The sequence below is a fragment of the Mesoplodon bidens genome, assembly GCF_964165515.1.
Source record: "Mesoplodon bidens genome assembly, chromosome: 1".
Taxonomy (NCBI): domain Eukaryota; kingdom Metazoa; phylum Chordata; class Mammalia; order Artiodactyla; family Ziphiidae; genus Mesoplodon; species Mesoplodon bidens.
This window is the reverse complement of record NC_138176.1, coordinates 113656233-113670601: the sequence shown is the minus strand read 5'-3', so window position 1 is coordinate 113670601 and position 14369 is coordinate 113656233. Positions and strand designations below refer to the sequence as shown.

At 36.0% G+C, this 14369-nt stretch overlaps 1 protein-coding gene across 5 annotated transcripts in view; it reads left to right on the top strand.

The window, feature by feature from the left end:
• Positions 1-14369, top strand: part of LYST (lysosomal trafficking regulator) — a 196876-nt gene that overhangs the window by 75181 nt on the left and 107326 nt on the right. For all 5 annotated transcript variants that reach the window (XM_081229568.1, XM_081229571.1, XM_081229570.1 and 2 more), the window contains exons 13-19: positions 223-367; positions 1369-1542; positions 4999-5159; positions 6015-6205; positions 8752-8997; positions 12526-12699; positions 14003-14152. In XM_081229568.1, the coding sequence (XP_081085694.1) occupies positions 223-367; positions 1369-1542; positions 4999-5159; positions 6015-6205; positions 8752-8997; positions 12526-12699; positions 14003-14152 (1241 nt within the window). The remainder of the gene's footprint in view (positions 1-222; positions 368-1368; positions 1543-4998; positions 5160-6014; positions 6206-8751; positions 8998-12525; positions 12700-14002; positions 14153-14369) is intronic.

The following is a 14369-nucleotide window of genomic DNA, read 5'->3' as shown; positions in this document are numbered from 1 at the left end:
AATTACTGTTTTCACTCTTCATGCTTTTTTTTGGAGTTAACATCTAAACTTTGGAAATGTTGTTTGGAAATAAATGTTGTTTATTTACCTGGAATGTTCAGACATTCCAGGTAAATAATTTACTACAAATGAACAACCATGCTTTGTAATCTTTTAGATTCACTTTCCCACTCATTTTTTATCAGTTGCTTAACTGGTCATTCTAACGTCTTTTTCTCATAGAGCACAACAGACCGGAAGGTGCAGAGTGCGTGAGTCCTGGTGAGAAGCTCCTAGAGGAAGGCTGTATTCACATGATCTCACTGGGATCAAAAGCGCTGATGATCCAAGTGTGGGCTGATCCCCACAGTGGCACTTTTATCTTTCGGTAATGATTATCCTCAACCCATCATGAATAGCTCATGTATTTAAATAATTTATGTAAGAGACATTAATGTGAAATCTGCTAATAAAGATCATTACAGCAAAATAGAAAAATTATTTAAAAAAAGAAGATACATTCTAACAGTTATTAATACAGCCTTTGTAACAATATATTATTCTATCTAAAAATCTATAATTAAACTCTGAAGTACATTATGTTAATTCTCAGTTGTATCTTAGACCAAATACTTACTGAAGTCTTATCTATGAAAGCATTCCATCAGATTGCAGTGATCTTATGTTGTTATCAGACAGCAGTTTTTCATGCAAATTATATATTTAAGAGCCACTATCTAATAAGCTTAGGTTCTCCTTGCTGTCTTGTCCTTTTTTTCCTACCTCCTTTGTTAACTAGTATAGATACAAGTCTTTTATTTGTATTGAGTGAATATGACTAGTATGATACTATCTTTATAAAACTTTAAATGAAACATGTTGCTTAGGGATCTATGCTCTGTAAATGTAATAAAGGTTACTTGGTACATTATATAAATTATATCTTAATTCTCTTAGTAATCCTTCGAAGTAGGTTAGACCAACAATATATCCTTGTTTTAGGCATTTAGATATTTATGTATAATATGTATTAATTTTTGTATGAACCAAATATTACACTGTAATTTCTAAAAAGGCAATGACTGTATAGATAGTAGTAATAAAATTTTTTTTTGCAAATTGAATTCTGAAGATTATTGCCCAAATTGTTAACCCTAACTAGCAAATGAGCCAAATCTATTTTAGTTCATGAATTGAGGTAATAGTATAATAAAATAACGAAGCAGATTACGGTGTAAAACAAAGACCTACTGACTTTTCAAGTTAGTTTAATAATAGAACTGATTTTTATTTTCACTTAAATATCTAGAGTTGTAGTTGATATACATGTTAAAAACTGAGATCAGAAATATCATGTTTTTAGCCTTTACCTTTTCTCTTTTTGTACAGTGTGTGCATGGATTCAAATGACGATACGAAAGCTGTTTTACTAGCACAGGTTGAATCAGAGGAGAATATTTTCCTTCCAAGCAAATGGCAACATTTAGTACTCACCTACTTGCAGCAGCCCCAAGGGAAAAAGAATATCCATGGGAAGATCTCCATATGGGTCTCTGGACAGAGGTATGAAACATTTTTAGTAAATACTTATTAATGTCAGTTACAATTTTAATTATTCTGTTACAGCTTCTGAAACAGATTACAGAAAACTATAGGTAAAATTTTACTATATATTAACATAAGAGTCTGTCAAGTTAGATATTTTTTCCTATTTATCACTTTCATACAAAATTAATTCCCCTTAGAAATAATTGTTGAAGATTAATATTTGGATTTGGGGAGCATGCAGAAATCTGAACATTTAGGCATTCATGTAGAACGTATATTACATCAAGCAGCTGAACCTATGATTTAGTCCATCAAGCCCATATGTTATAAAGTGAATCCATAAGGAATGATTTAAATTAAGTGGCTAATAAAACTAATACCTAAATTAAATCAGAGTTTCAAAAGAAATTAGAATGACTAGACAAAAATATAAGCCAGTGTATCAGGTGATAGATTAAGATAGGGTCCTAGACATATGCCAGGTGATAGATTCGGTTATAGTACTCTATGACTTTTACAAACCAGGAGAATTGTGAGTCAAATTAATAAGAAATGTTTTGTAGAATATCTTAATGTAAAATGTAACACTAGGAGAACTATAAGGTATCTTGGAAATTGTAAGCATTGGGAAGTATTTTATTGAATGAAATAGCATGAAAGGGGATACAGAATTGGAAACTAGTGTAACATGGGAAAGGACCAAGCTGGCTGGAAGGAACAGTCTAAGTTGAATAATGAGCAAGAAAAATGAATGGGCATGGTGATACTATGTGACAGCAGCTTTGAATCCAGGATGAGGAGTCTAGATTTCCTCGAATGGTCTAAAATATTGCATACCTATTCTGTCACAGACCTTTTGCCAGGTGCATTATATACATGATCTTCCAATTCTGTCAAAAGTCCCTCGAAGTAGATTAGATCATAGAGATAACATATACCCTTAGCACAAATTAACCTATTTTTTCATTCATTTGTTCATCCAATACTTACTAAGGAATTATTATGTGCTGAGCACATGCTATATCAGGCTTGGGGGCTTGGTGAACAAGACAGACACGTTCCCTGCCTTTTGGGGCTCGCAGTCCCGTGAAGAAGCAGACAGCAAGCATACACAATTAAATGAGTATGTACAAATCATGACAAGTACTGTGGGGATAACAAATGTGTCCTGAGACAGAAAATACCAGGTTTGCTACTTAAGGGAGGTACATCAGGGAAGACCTATCTAGGAACAGTTTATTTAAGCTGAGACCTGAAGGAGATGGAGCTTTCCATGAGCAGGATGGAGGAAGAGTGAGTGGGCCAGGCAGAGGAAAGGGCCTGTGGGAACCACGGGAAGGCTGTGTACTGGTCAGCGCTGCAGTGGCTGCAGGAGTTGATTGCTTACCGCCGTCCAGCCTCAGGAAGGCAGGGCAAGGGGCTTGTGAACGGCTCTAGGGTAGCCAGTCCACAGTGTCTGCTACAGGAAACAGTTTATTCATTAAAAAATATATACATGAAAATATGTCATTGAAGCTCAATTTCCATAGTCCAAATAAAATATTTTCTGAGAAGTTCTGTCTTCACAACTGCCTAAGCCTGAATGGCAGCAGTAGCCAATCACTGTTTGTTTCCAGAGCCTTGAGTTAGATCAGTTGGGATTGGGGATGGGGCTGGGAGAGAGTCTCCTGGACTCTCTCCTCCTCCTTTCTTGAGCTCTTAGTACACACCAGGCAGTGTAGTAAGCACTTGACATGGATGACCTCAATTAGTCCTCCCAACAGCATAATGAAAGAGGTGTATTTTACATGTGAGGCAGCTGAGACCCAGGGTAGGGCAAGGTAACTGACCCAAAGCCCTACCAGTAGTGAGGAGGGCAGCTGAAACACAAACTGGACTCTGAGTCTGGATAGAACCTGCTTTAAAACCCTGTGCTTTACTAACCTGACAGCGTTTTGATGAATCAGGCCAGCTGACAGATATAGGAATCATAAACTAATCATTAGACATGTTCAGAGTGAGAGTCTCGATGTTCTCTGTGGCTAGTTCTGAAGTTATGAGTATAGTCACTTGATTCACATAGCACTAATTTTTACCCACCCACTTATTTCTTCATTACTTTGAGGGAATTTTTTCCCCTTTGGTACAAGTTAATGGTTTTATCTATTAATAGAGCAATGAGCAAGTGACCAAGGATGAATATATTATTCTGTTGATTTAAATTCGGCACTATCTTTATCACTCTCTGAACTAATAGAATAATTTCTACAAATAATATATTTCAAGATGTAATGACACTGAAAAAACCCATTAATATTTTCTATTAATTTTTATTTGATGAACAGCACACAAATATGGTAGGAATATATGGCACATAGTAGATAGTATGAATTATTTTAGTGTTTGTTGAACTCATCTCGCATTGATCTTACAGTAGGTTTTCTTTACCCATAAAAACTGTATTGTCATAATGCCACTAGGTGGCAGCACTATTTCAGTCACAGCCATTTAGTTGGTTCAAGAAAGATGCCTGTACAGTAATAGAAGTTATCTCATTATAATGTTGTATGTCAGTTATACCTCAGTAAAAAAAGTTAGCTCACATCTTTCCTTTGTAAAAATATTCCTATTAAAATAGTTAAATTTATATGTTAAGTATGAAACAGAAAGCCTTAGGGGAAAGTTTTTAAATAAATACATACCAAAATAGAATATCTCATTATTAGCTTATTCTAAGTCCTTTGTCTTATTCACAAACTTTGTCTTTATAAGCTACCTTCATTATCTTAATATGGAGGTTAAAACATTTCTAAAATGGGGGTAGAGCTTGGCACTCCGCCATTTCAACTAGAGGATGAAGTTCTCCCACCATGTGTGTCTCTCTAGGAGAAACCGTTAGTTTACCTCGTCCTACTCTGCCTTTTGTAAGGATTCCTGTAACCTTTATAAGAAGAAAAGCAAGAGACTAATCAAAAGCTCGGTAATGATTTAGCACTGAAAAAAGAGAAAATGCCAAAAAGCATTGGCGTTTTAGTGCCTTGTCAGAGAAAAACCTGAAGAAGTGATATTCTTTTTCTGATTCGTTTTTGAAGCCCTCATAGAGGACATGAGATTTTTAGGAATTGTTTACTGAGATGGGAGACTTTCTGGTAAAATCAGGGGGAGGTGCTAGATTTATATCTTAAACCAGGAAGGTGAATATGCAGAAGTCAAGTGGCAAAGAAAGCTTGCAGCAAATGTCTGGTCATACTTCCCACGGCCTGGTGTAGGACCATCAGTCATCTCTGTTCTGCTCCCCTCCTTTGGGGGCTTGTGGACCAGCAGCACCTTGGACCAAGACACAAGAGAATCAGCCCTCCTCTCTGTCCCATCACCAACTATCTGATACTGAACCAAGAAACTTGTTCAAGAATTTCCCGTTTTTAAACATTCATACTTTAAAAATCCCTAGTACTCACTGAAGTAATTGATTTAACTTTGTTTTTAACGTAGGAAGCCTGATGTTACTTTGGATTTTATGCTTCCAAGAAAAACAAGTTTGTCATCTGACAGCAATAAAACATTTTGCATGATTGGCCATTGTTTATCATCCCAAGAAGAATTTCTGCAATTGGCTGGCAAATGGGACCTGGGAAATTTACTTCTTTTCAATGGTATATTTTTCCCCTTCAAAGCATTTCCAAATTTTTCTTTCAGTTAACAAATATTAAACTAAGTTATTTATCCTGGATAAAGTATTAATCCCTGTTCCTTCACTTGTACTTAGTAAGTACTGTATTTCCTGGATTCCAAGATGTACTTTTAAAATATTTTAACATTTTTATAATCTAGGTGCTTCTTATAATTGATACATACATTTAATGTAGATGTGTACATCCTACCTGCATACTCTCCCCAAAAGAGAAGCTTATATTAAATCAACTTTATAATCCTGGAAAATGCACTGTTATGACAGGTACACTTAGACTGGTTGTCTCTTTTATTTATAATTTTAGTATATTATATTAAAAAATACCACATTTTAGGGGAAAAAGAAATACGTGATTTTAAAAAATATATCACTAAACCTGGCACGTAATAGCATTCAGACAGTGTTTATTGAATAGATGGATGGATGGATGAAGGAATAAAGATCCACATGTTATTTTTAAAAGGAATTTACTGAGGTATAGTTTCCATTTACAAAAAAGAAAAAAAAAGAGGCAAAACAAAACCAAACCTGCTTTTAGCCTAAAGAGCAACTAGAAATTTCATGACTTCATTATACCAAGAGCTTTCAGTTAACTTTATATATGTATCTATATTAATTCATCTTACATCCAGCAGATAATCTTGCTGTAAATTATTTGCTCATTACACCAATTTGGAAACTGAGGCTTTATCAATTTTGTAAGATACAGTGAACAACTATAAGAATCTAGCAAAAAAACCCTCTTGGTTTCTTGTTTTTTACCAAAAATTTTGGTTGGAGTATTTTAAGTAAATAACTTTATTTTTTTGCTATTCAGGAGCTAAGATTGGCTCACAAGAGGCATTTTATTTATATGCTTGTGGACCCAATCATACATCTATAATGCCATGTAAATATGGCAAGCCTGTGAATGACTACTCCAAATACATTAATAAAGAAATTTTGCGATGTGAACAAATCAGAGAACTTTTTATGACCAACAAAGATGTGGACATTGGTCTTCTAATTGTAAGTTTTCATTTTATAAGTTTTAACTTTATAGTAACTGTTATGTATGTTTATTGAATGTGTTATTAGCTGGGAATTAGATTTTTAGAGTTTTTCTTTTCTGTTTCTCAATATTTTCTTTACTTAGAAATGTTTTTCTTTTTAATTGAAATACTTTGACCACCTCAGAATTCATTTTCAGGTTTCAAATTTTCATCTGCTTTTCCTTGGAACTATATTTCTATACTAAGTATCAGTTTAGTTTAGGTTATACCTATTAATCATTTGAGAAAAATGTTTATGATATAATGAAAATATAACACGTGTTAGCCTTAAAAAATTGCTTATTACCTTTCTTTCCCATACTTACAAATAAATACTAACTTTTATTTATATTAATTTTAATTACACATATTCAGATTTTAGAATATTTCTTTCTTTAATATCAATAACAACTAGGAATTTTGCTTTCAAATTATTGCTAACTCTGCTTATATGAGACTCTTGATTGCATTTTATACATTATTCTAATATTTTGTTATACTAATATATAGATTAGGAGCTTGTGATAGATATTTTTCATTATAGCAGCTAGGAAACTGACCCTTCATGGTCTTAGAAGATCTACTAAAAGCTGGTAGGCCTAGCCATGAAACTGTGTTCCTCCTTCTCTTGCTTTATTATGAGAGGTACAATTATAGGTCAGAGATATTTCTTACTTGGAGACTACTACTTTGGGATATATTTCGTTGTTATTGTTGTTGTTAATGAGGTGTATGTTTTACAATCAAAATATATTATATTTTAAAGCTGTAACATTTGACTAAAGTGAAGGAGAAGTTCTAGTTCAGATACTTTGTAAAACATATGTTAAGTCTTAAGTGGTGTTAAATATATATCTGTGGTAAAATAAATACAGAGTAGATACCTGTGGAATTTAACTGGAGATCTGGTATTAGGCACACAATCTTTTTCTCCCTAAGGAGTATTTTAAAATGGGGGTTGGGGGCATTTGGGCTGTCCACTATTATTGAGTGGGGGCCAGGGATTTTAAGTATTCTACAGCGCATGGGCGGTGTCATACAACTCAGAATTAATCCAACCCCAAATGTGCCACCGTTGACCAAACGTGCTTTAGTGAAATGATTCTCCAACCAGAATCACCCAGAGGACTTGTTAAAATGTAGCTTGCTGGGCCAGAGCTTTGGGTTCAGGAGATCTGAAGTGTGGTCCAAGAGTTTACATTTTTAACAAATTCCCAGGTGATGCTGATGCTCCTGGTTGGGGACCACACATTGAGCATCTCTGCTTTAGGAAGACAAAGGAGCTCATACAACAAATGTCTGTTCAAAACATAATTTTAACTCTCTAGTTCTTGGTTAATCCATTTGTTTTTACAAAAATAACATATTCTTAATCCTTTTATTTTGCCCAAAAAGAATATAGGTTGTAAGTAATAAAATTCAACAGAAATTATCACAGATAAAAATTATACAAGTTTTATGTGAAAAGTCTTTTTTAGAAAGCAGATTCTTTAAGCCTGACTTCATTATTTTGGGGTTATGAGGTATGAGTGAGCAGTCAGGCAGAGATGGTGCCCTCCTGGCAAGGCACTGGTGTCAGGTGGGACATGTTCCAGGTAACTGGGCATTTTATCAGGTTTCTAATGAAAACTACTACAGATATACAATTTTGTTTCGCCCAGCATAATCATATACAGTAGACTGTGTAGTCAGTTTAGTTGGTATGCTTATATGCTAGGTGATGCCTGATGAAACTATACTTAAATCACCACGAGTTGAAAATGATCGAAGCCCAAGACCGCCCCCCACCCCCCGCCCCGGCTTCTGTGAGAAGATCTTTAATCTACCTGATTTCCCTAAGCTTGAGCTCCTGCAGCTGCCTCCACGGAGAGCGCCTCAGAGTATATTTTGCATTTAAAATTTACCATCATTTTAAAAGTAGTTAATAGAATATTTGACAGACAGCCAGAATCTGATCAAAACTACCCTCTGCATGGGAGAAATATTGAAAGTTCCATTCAATTTCAGTTAGGTATGCTGATAGTCTGGAATTTTATTCTAGTAGAAAGAATGATCTAGTTTAGAGTCATGTTTAAATGAGTAGGCAGCCCATGAGCAAATTCAAGACCAAGATACATTTGAATACGTTGACCCAGAGTCTCCAACTCATAGGGTTGTAAAGATTGGTTAATATTTATAAATGCATAGAACAGTGCCTGGCATGCAATGAGTGTGGTATGGGCTTGTTGTTATCGGTGATAATAGGTATAATTTCATGTTTATTCTCAAAAGATCAAAGCTGGAATTTTTTCAGCCTTGATGTGGTTTACACATATTGATCACTGCTAAATGAAACTTATCTTTTCCTTTGTGGGGAGCTGTCTTGCTTCTCATGTCCATCTTTGTTTAGTGTAGTGTCTTTCTTTTTTAAAACAAAGAAAAAGATTTGTTGGTTGTCTTTTCACTTTGAAATATTCATTTGCTAGTTAATAACTTACTTTTTAAACTTTGTTTAGTTACTGAAGGAAAATATTTGTGTTTCAGGAAAATCTTTCAGTTGTGTATACCACTTACTGTCCTGCTCAGTACACCATCTATGAGCCAGTTATTAGACTTAAAGGTCAAATGAAAACACAACTCTCTCAAAGACCCTTCAGCTCAAAAGAAGTTCACAGCATCTTATTAGAACCTTATCATCTAAAGAATCTCCAGCCCACTGAATGTAAAACACTTCAAGGCATTCTGCACGAAATTGGTGGAACTGGTATATTTGTCTTTCTCTTTGCTAGGGTAAGAATCACTGCTTATAATTTTATTTAAAGAGAAACTACCTCTTTATTATTGATACATTTTAGGATTTCTTTTCGAATACAAATAAAGCTGTATATCAACTATATTAAACTTTTAAGATTAAAAAAGCACCTATTGTTTAGAATGTCATCAAACTTTCTGCCACAGGTAATTTTTGATTAAAATTTCTTTTTAATTTATGAAGATTTTAGAAGTTTCCTATTATCCAGAAATGCAATTAGAACAATTAAGTGTTAAATGTACAAGATTTAAAATTGCCAATGAGAAAAAAGAAAAGCATACCATAGTAAAAATATAGAAGAAATGTATTCCTTAAAATAATGTTTGTGAAACGTGTTTTTCCCTTGAAGCTTCCAGATGCATGGGGAAAAAAAAGGTCAAATAAGTACAAAAATAATTTGTTTGGGTTTGAATTTTATTTAAAGCGAAGGAGAAATACAAAAATTTTGACTCATGCCATAGGTACTGTTTTAGAGAAACATGTTTAATTATCTATCCTATTTAGTCATCTGAGGGCCATCACGATATCTTTCCTGATGCAGAGTAGGCAGTCAGTAGTATATGTGACTGTTTCAGGGATTGGTAAAATCCAAATGGGGGTACAAATGGTGTGTCTTCAGTACAAATCATTTCTACTTCCTTGTGGTCCATATCCTTGTTTAATTAAAGCTGCCCTGATCTTTTTTCATCCTCAAAATTTTCTCCTTAAGTATAACTTCTGCAACATTATCATACTGTCTCCCTAACCAGCCTTCTTTCTTTTAACCTTTTGATTAATTTTTCAAGAAGAGACATACCAGTGTTTGTGGTTATTGTTACTGTTCTTAAAAATATATATATATATATATATATATATTTTTTTTTTTTTTTTTTGTGGTACGCGGGCCTCTCACTGATGTGGCCTCTCCTGTTGCGGACCACAGGCTCTGGACGCGCAGGCTTAGCGGCCATGGCTCACCGGCCTTGCCGCTCTGCGGCATGTGGGATCTTCCTGGACCCGGCCACGAACGCGTGTCCCCTGCATTGGCAGGCGGACTCTCAACCACTGCGCCACCAGGGAAGCCTATAAATATTTGATTAGCATTTGATCCGCCATACTCTAAGCTGTCTGTCTTTCCTCCTTTTACTTTTTCAAACTTTTTTTTGCATCTAGTACCTAGTGTTTTAAAATTAAAAGCTTTTCATTTAACTTATCAGCATTTTGTGATCTACTTTTATAGCTTTGTATAATTTCAAAACGGTTTTTCCTCTTTCATCAAGTTATTGAATATAATTTTATGTTTACTATTACACAGTGACTAGATCCTAGAGAAAATGGTTAAATTTTTATCTTGCATACATATAGGATCTTGCCAATAAGACTTCTAAAGTATGTTTTTACACTTAAAACTTAGAAACTTTGTTCAGTATCCACCCTTTCCTACAAAAATAAGATTCAGTCTCCTTAAAATCCTTACACGTGGGACTTCCCTGGTGGCGCAGTGGTTAAGAATCCGCCTGCCAGTGCAGGGGACAGGGGTTCGATCCCTGGTCCGGGAAGATCTCACATGCCGCAGAGCAACTAAGCCCGTGCGCCACAACTACTGAGCCTGTGCTCTAGAGCCCGCGAGCCACAACTACTGAAGCCCAAGTGCCTAGAGCCCATGCTCCGCAACAAGACAAGCCACTGCAATGAGAAGCCCGTGCACCGCAACAAAGAGTAGCTCCTCCTTGCTGCAACTAGAGAAAGCCTGCGTGCAGCAACGAAGACCCAACGCAGCCAAAAATAAATTAAAAAAAATCCTTACACGTATAGCCTGCCTGTTTTTTTTTTAACATCTTTATTGGAGTATAATTGCTTTACAGTGGTGTGTTATAGCCTGCCTTTTGAGCCTAATGTCCACCATCCAACCAAATAGGCAATCTGCATTCTCCTAGATGTACCGTGAACTTCCAGTCTTCGCCTCTCTCCTGACTGTGGCCCACCCCGGCCACCCATTTATCCCTGCTTCCCAGGGTTTTGCTCTCTCTCCAGGCCATCTTCTCCATGTAGGCTTCCCTGTCCTGAGCAGAGTGGAGTCAGAAGTAGTTTCTGTGCTCTCGTGCATTCACAGTGTCTCACTCTTCTTTGCCTTTTTATCATCATAATAAGGTGTGTGTTTCTTCCATATAGTAGTTTCCAGAAAGCACTGGGGGAATTGAAGTACAAGTCACAATCCGTAGTTTCTATATGTACATCTTATCATTTGACCCCCATTGGAGGCAGTTAGCACGCCTATTACTTCTTCCTCTCCCACAGCACAGAACACAGATCCTGTTTGCTGAGTGACTAATCATCAGAAATTTGAGGCATTTTGCTGACATTTCAGATCACTAATAAAATGCTACTGAATTCTAAGGTTATCAGTGTTATTTTAGTCAATTTATAGAATATTTAAGAGACAAATGAACATGGAATTTATGGAGGGGGTTTTGTACTGTGTATTCATTATTTTTTTAACATCTTTATTGGAGTATAATTGCTTTACAATGTTGTGTTAGTTTCTGCTTTATAACAAAGTGAATCAGCTATACATATACATATATCTACATATCTCCTCCCTCTTGCATCTCCCTCCCACCCTCCCTATCCCACCCCTCTAGGTGGTCACAAAGCACCGAGCTGATCTCCCTGTGCTATGCGGCTGTTTCCCACTAGCTATCTATTTTACGTTTGGTAGTGTATATATGTCCATGCCACTCTCTCACTTCGTCCCAGCTTACCCTTCCCCCTCCCCGTGTCCTCAAGTCCATTCTCTACGTCTGTGTCTTTATTCCTGTCCTGCCTCTAGGTTCTTCTGAACCTTTTTTTTTTTTTTTTAGATTCCATATATATGTGTTAGCATACGGTATTTGTTTTTCTCTTTCTGACTTCCTTCACTCTGTATGACAGACTCTAGGTCCATCCACCTCACTACAAATAATTCAAATTTCATTTCTTTTTATGGCTGAGTAATATTCCACTGTATATATGTGCCACATCTTCTTTATCCATTCATCTGTCGATGGACACTTAGGTTGCTTCCATCTCCTGGCTATTGTAAATAGAGCTGCAGTGAACATGGTGGTACATGACTCTTTTTGAATTATGGTTCTCTCAGGGTATTTGCCCGGTAGTGGGATTGCTGGGTCGTATGGTACTTCTATTTTTAGTTTTTTAAGGAACCTCCATACTGTTCTCCATAGTGGCTGTATCAATTTACATTCCCACCAACAGTGCAAGAGCGTTCCCTTTTCTCCACATCCTCTCCAGCATTTATTGTTTGTAGATTTTTTGATGATAGCCAGTCTGACTGGTGTGAGGTGAGAATTTATGGTTTTTAGTTTTGTTTCTTTACAGTTCTTAAGTAATTACAAACAGTGTCAGCAATAAAAAAATAAGCTTTCAAATGAAACTAATGGGTTGACGTTACATAATGGAAGATAACCACACATGTTAAATTTTTAATCTCAACAAATGAGAAAAAATATATCTACTTTTTTTTTTAGGTTGTGGAACTCAGTATCTGTGAAGAAACTCAAGCATTAGCACTGAGAATTATACTCTCATTAATTAAATACAACCAACAGAGAATACATGAATTAGAAAATTGTAATGGACTTTCCATGATTCATCAGGTGTTGATCAAACAAAAGTGCATTGTGGGCTTTCACATTTTGAAGGTAGGTAGGTTCTCATAAAACTTATTCTTTGGGGCTTCCCTGGTGGCGCAGTGGTTGAGAATCTGCCTGCTAATGCAGGGGACACGGGTTTGAGCCCTGGTCTGGGAGGATCCCACATGCCACGGAGCAGCTAGGCCCGTGAGCCACAGCTACTGAGCCTCCACGTCTGGAGCCTGTGCTCCGCAACAAGAGAGGCCGCGATAGTGAGAGGCCCGCGCACCATGGTGAAGAGTGGCCCCTGCTTGCCACAACTAGGCAAAGCCCTTGCACAGAAACAAAGACCCAACACAGCAAAAATAAATAAATTAATTAATAAACTCCTACCCCCAACATTTTCTAAAAAAAAAAAAAAAGAGAAATGAAAGTGGCTCTTGACACTATAAAAAAACAAAAACGAAAACAACTTATTCTCAGAGTTTCACATGCAGTGATAACCTCTTCATTAAAGTCTTCCAATAATAGAGTTTTGTGTTTCAGTTATTCCTGAAGAAAATGAAGGAAACTCAATAGTATATATTTAATCAAAGTAAGGCTCTTCTGGGTTTTTCATCATTTAAATAATTACATTTTAATTGCCTTTAAAACATTTTAGAAGAGTAAAAGAAAAAAATTAAGATTTTTAGATCTTGATTAGCCAGCAATGTCTCCTTGGCCGGCCCCTCATTCTGTAGATTAGTGAAAGTGAAACAAACCCACAGAGAGATCGCTGTTTGCTTCAGCTCCTGCAGTTATGGAAGAGAACCTAGTTCTCCAGACACCTAGTGCTGTGCTGTTCCCGTTAGGCAATGCTGCTATAGAGTTAGCATCTTAAAGCCTTATTAGCTTTTATTGTGATCCAGCTGTCATCATATATTTAAGTACCTTTCTAACTAAAAGCATTTGGTAACATTGTGAAAATATTTCTCTCTGAGGGTACTAGTACTAAGGCAAAAGACCATGCCTCTTCCCATGCCCCCAAACCCCAACTCTTGAAACTGTCAAGATCCATACATTTGTGGCATGAATGCTTCTTGGAAAAAATTTAAAACCCAACAGATTCATTGAATTTAAAAAATAGGATGTGGTTTCTTTTACCCCATATTTGAAACTGAATAGTCATTTATAAATATTTGAAATTTGGGGGTTTTCGCATTACTTGAATTGTTTTACAAAACAATTTAAAGATACTTGGTGAAATGTTGAGTTATTCACTAGTTTTCCTTTGAATTTTATGTTATGACTGCTAAGATTGAAAGCTTAATATTTCTTTTGAATTTCTGGATTAACTGTTGATGCATCTTGTATTAATGTTGTTTTTCCATAGACCCTTCTTGAAGGTTGCTGTGATGAAGATATTATTCATATCAATGAGAATGGAGAATTTAAGTTGGATGCCGAGTCTAATGCTATAATCCAGGATGTTAAGCTGCTAGAGGAGCTATTGCTAGACTGGAGGATATGGAATAAAGCAGAGGCATGTACTATTTTTGTGGTAAAAAAACACTTGTGAATTTACACTCAACAATTTTTACGTGTACAGTACAGTATTAACTGTATACACTTTGTCGTATGGCACTTCTCTAGAACTTTTTCATCTTGTTTGACTGAAACTCTACCCATTGGACAACAACTCCCCATTTCCCCTGCCCCCAGTCCCTGGCAACCACCATTTTACATTCTATTTCTATGAG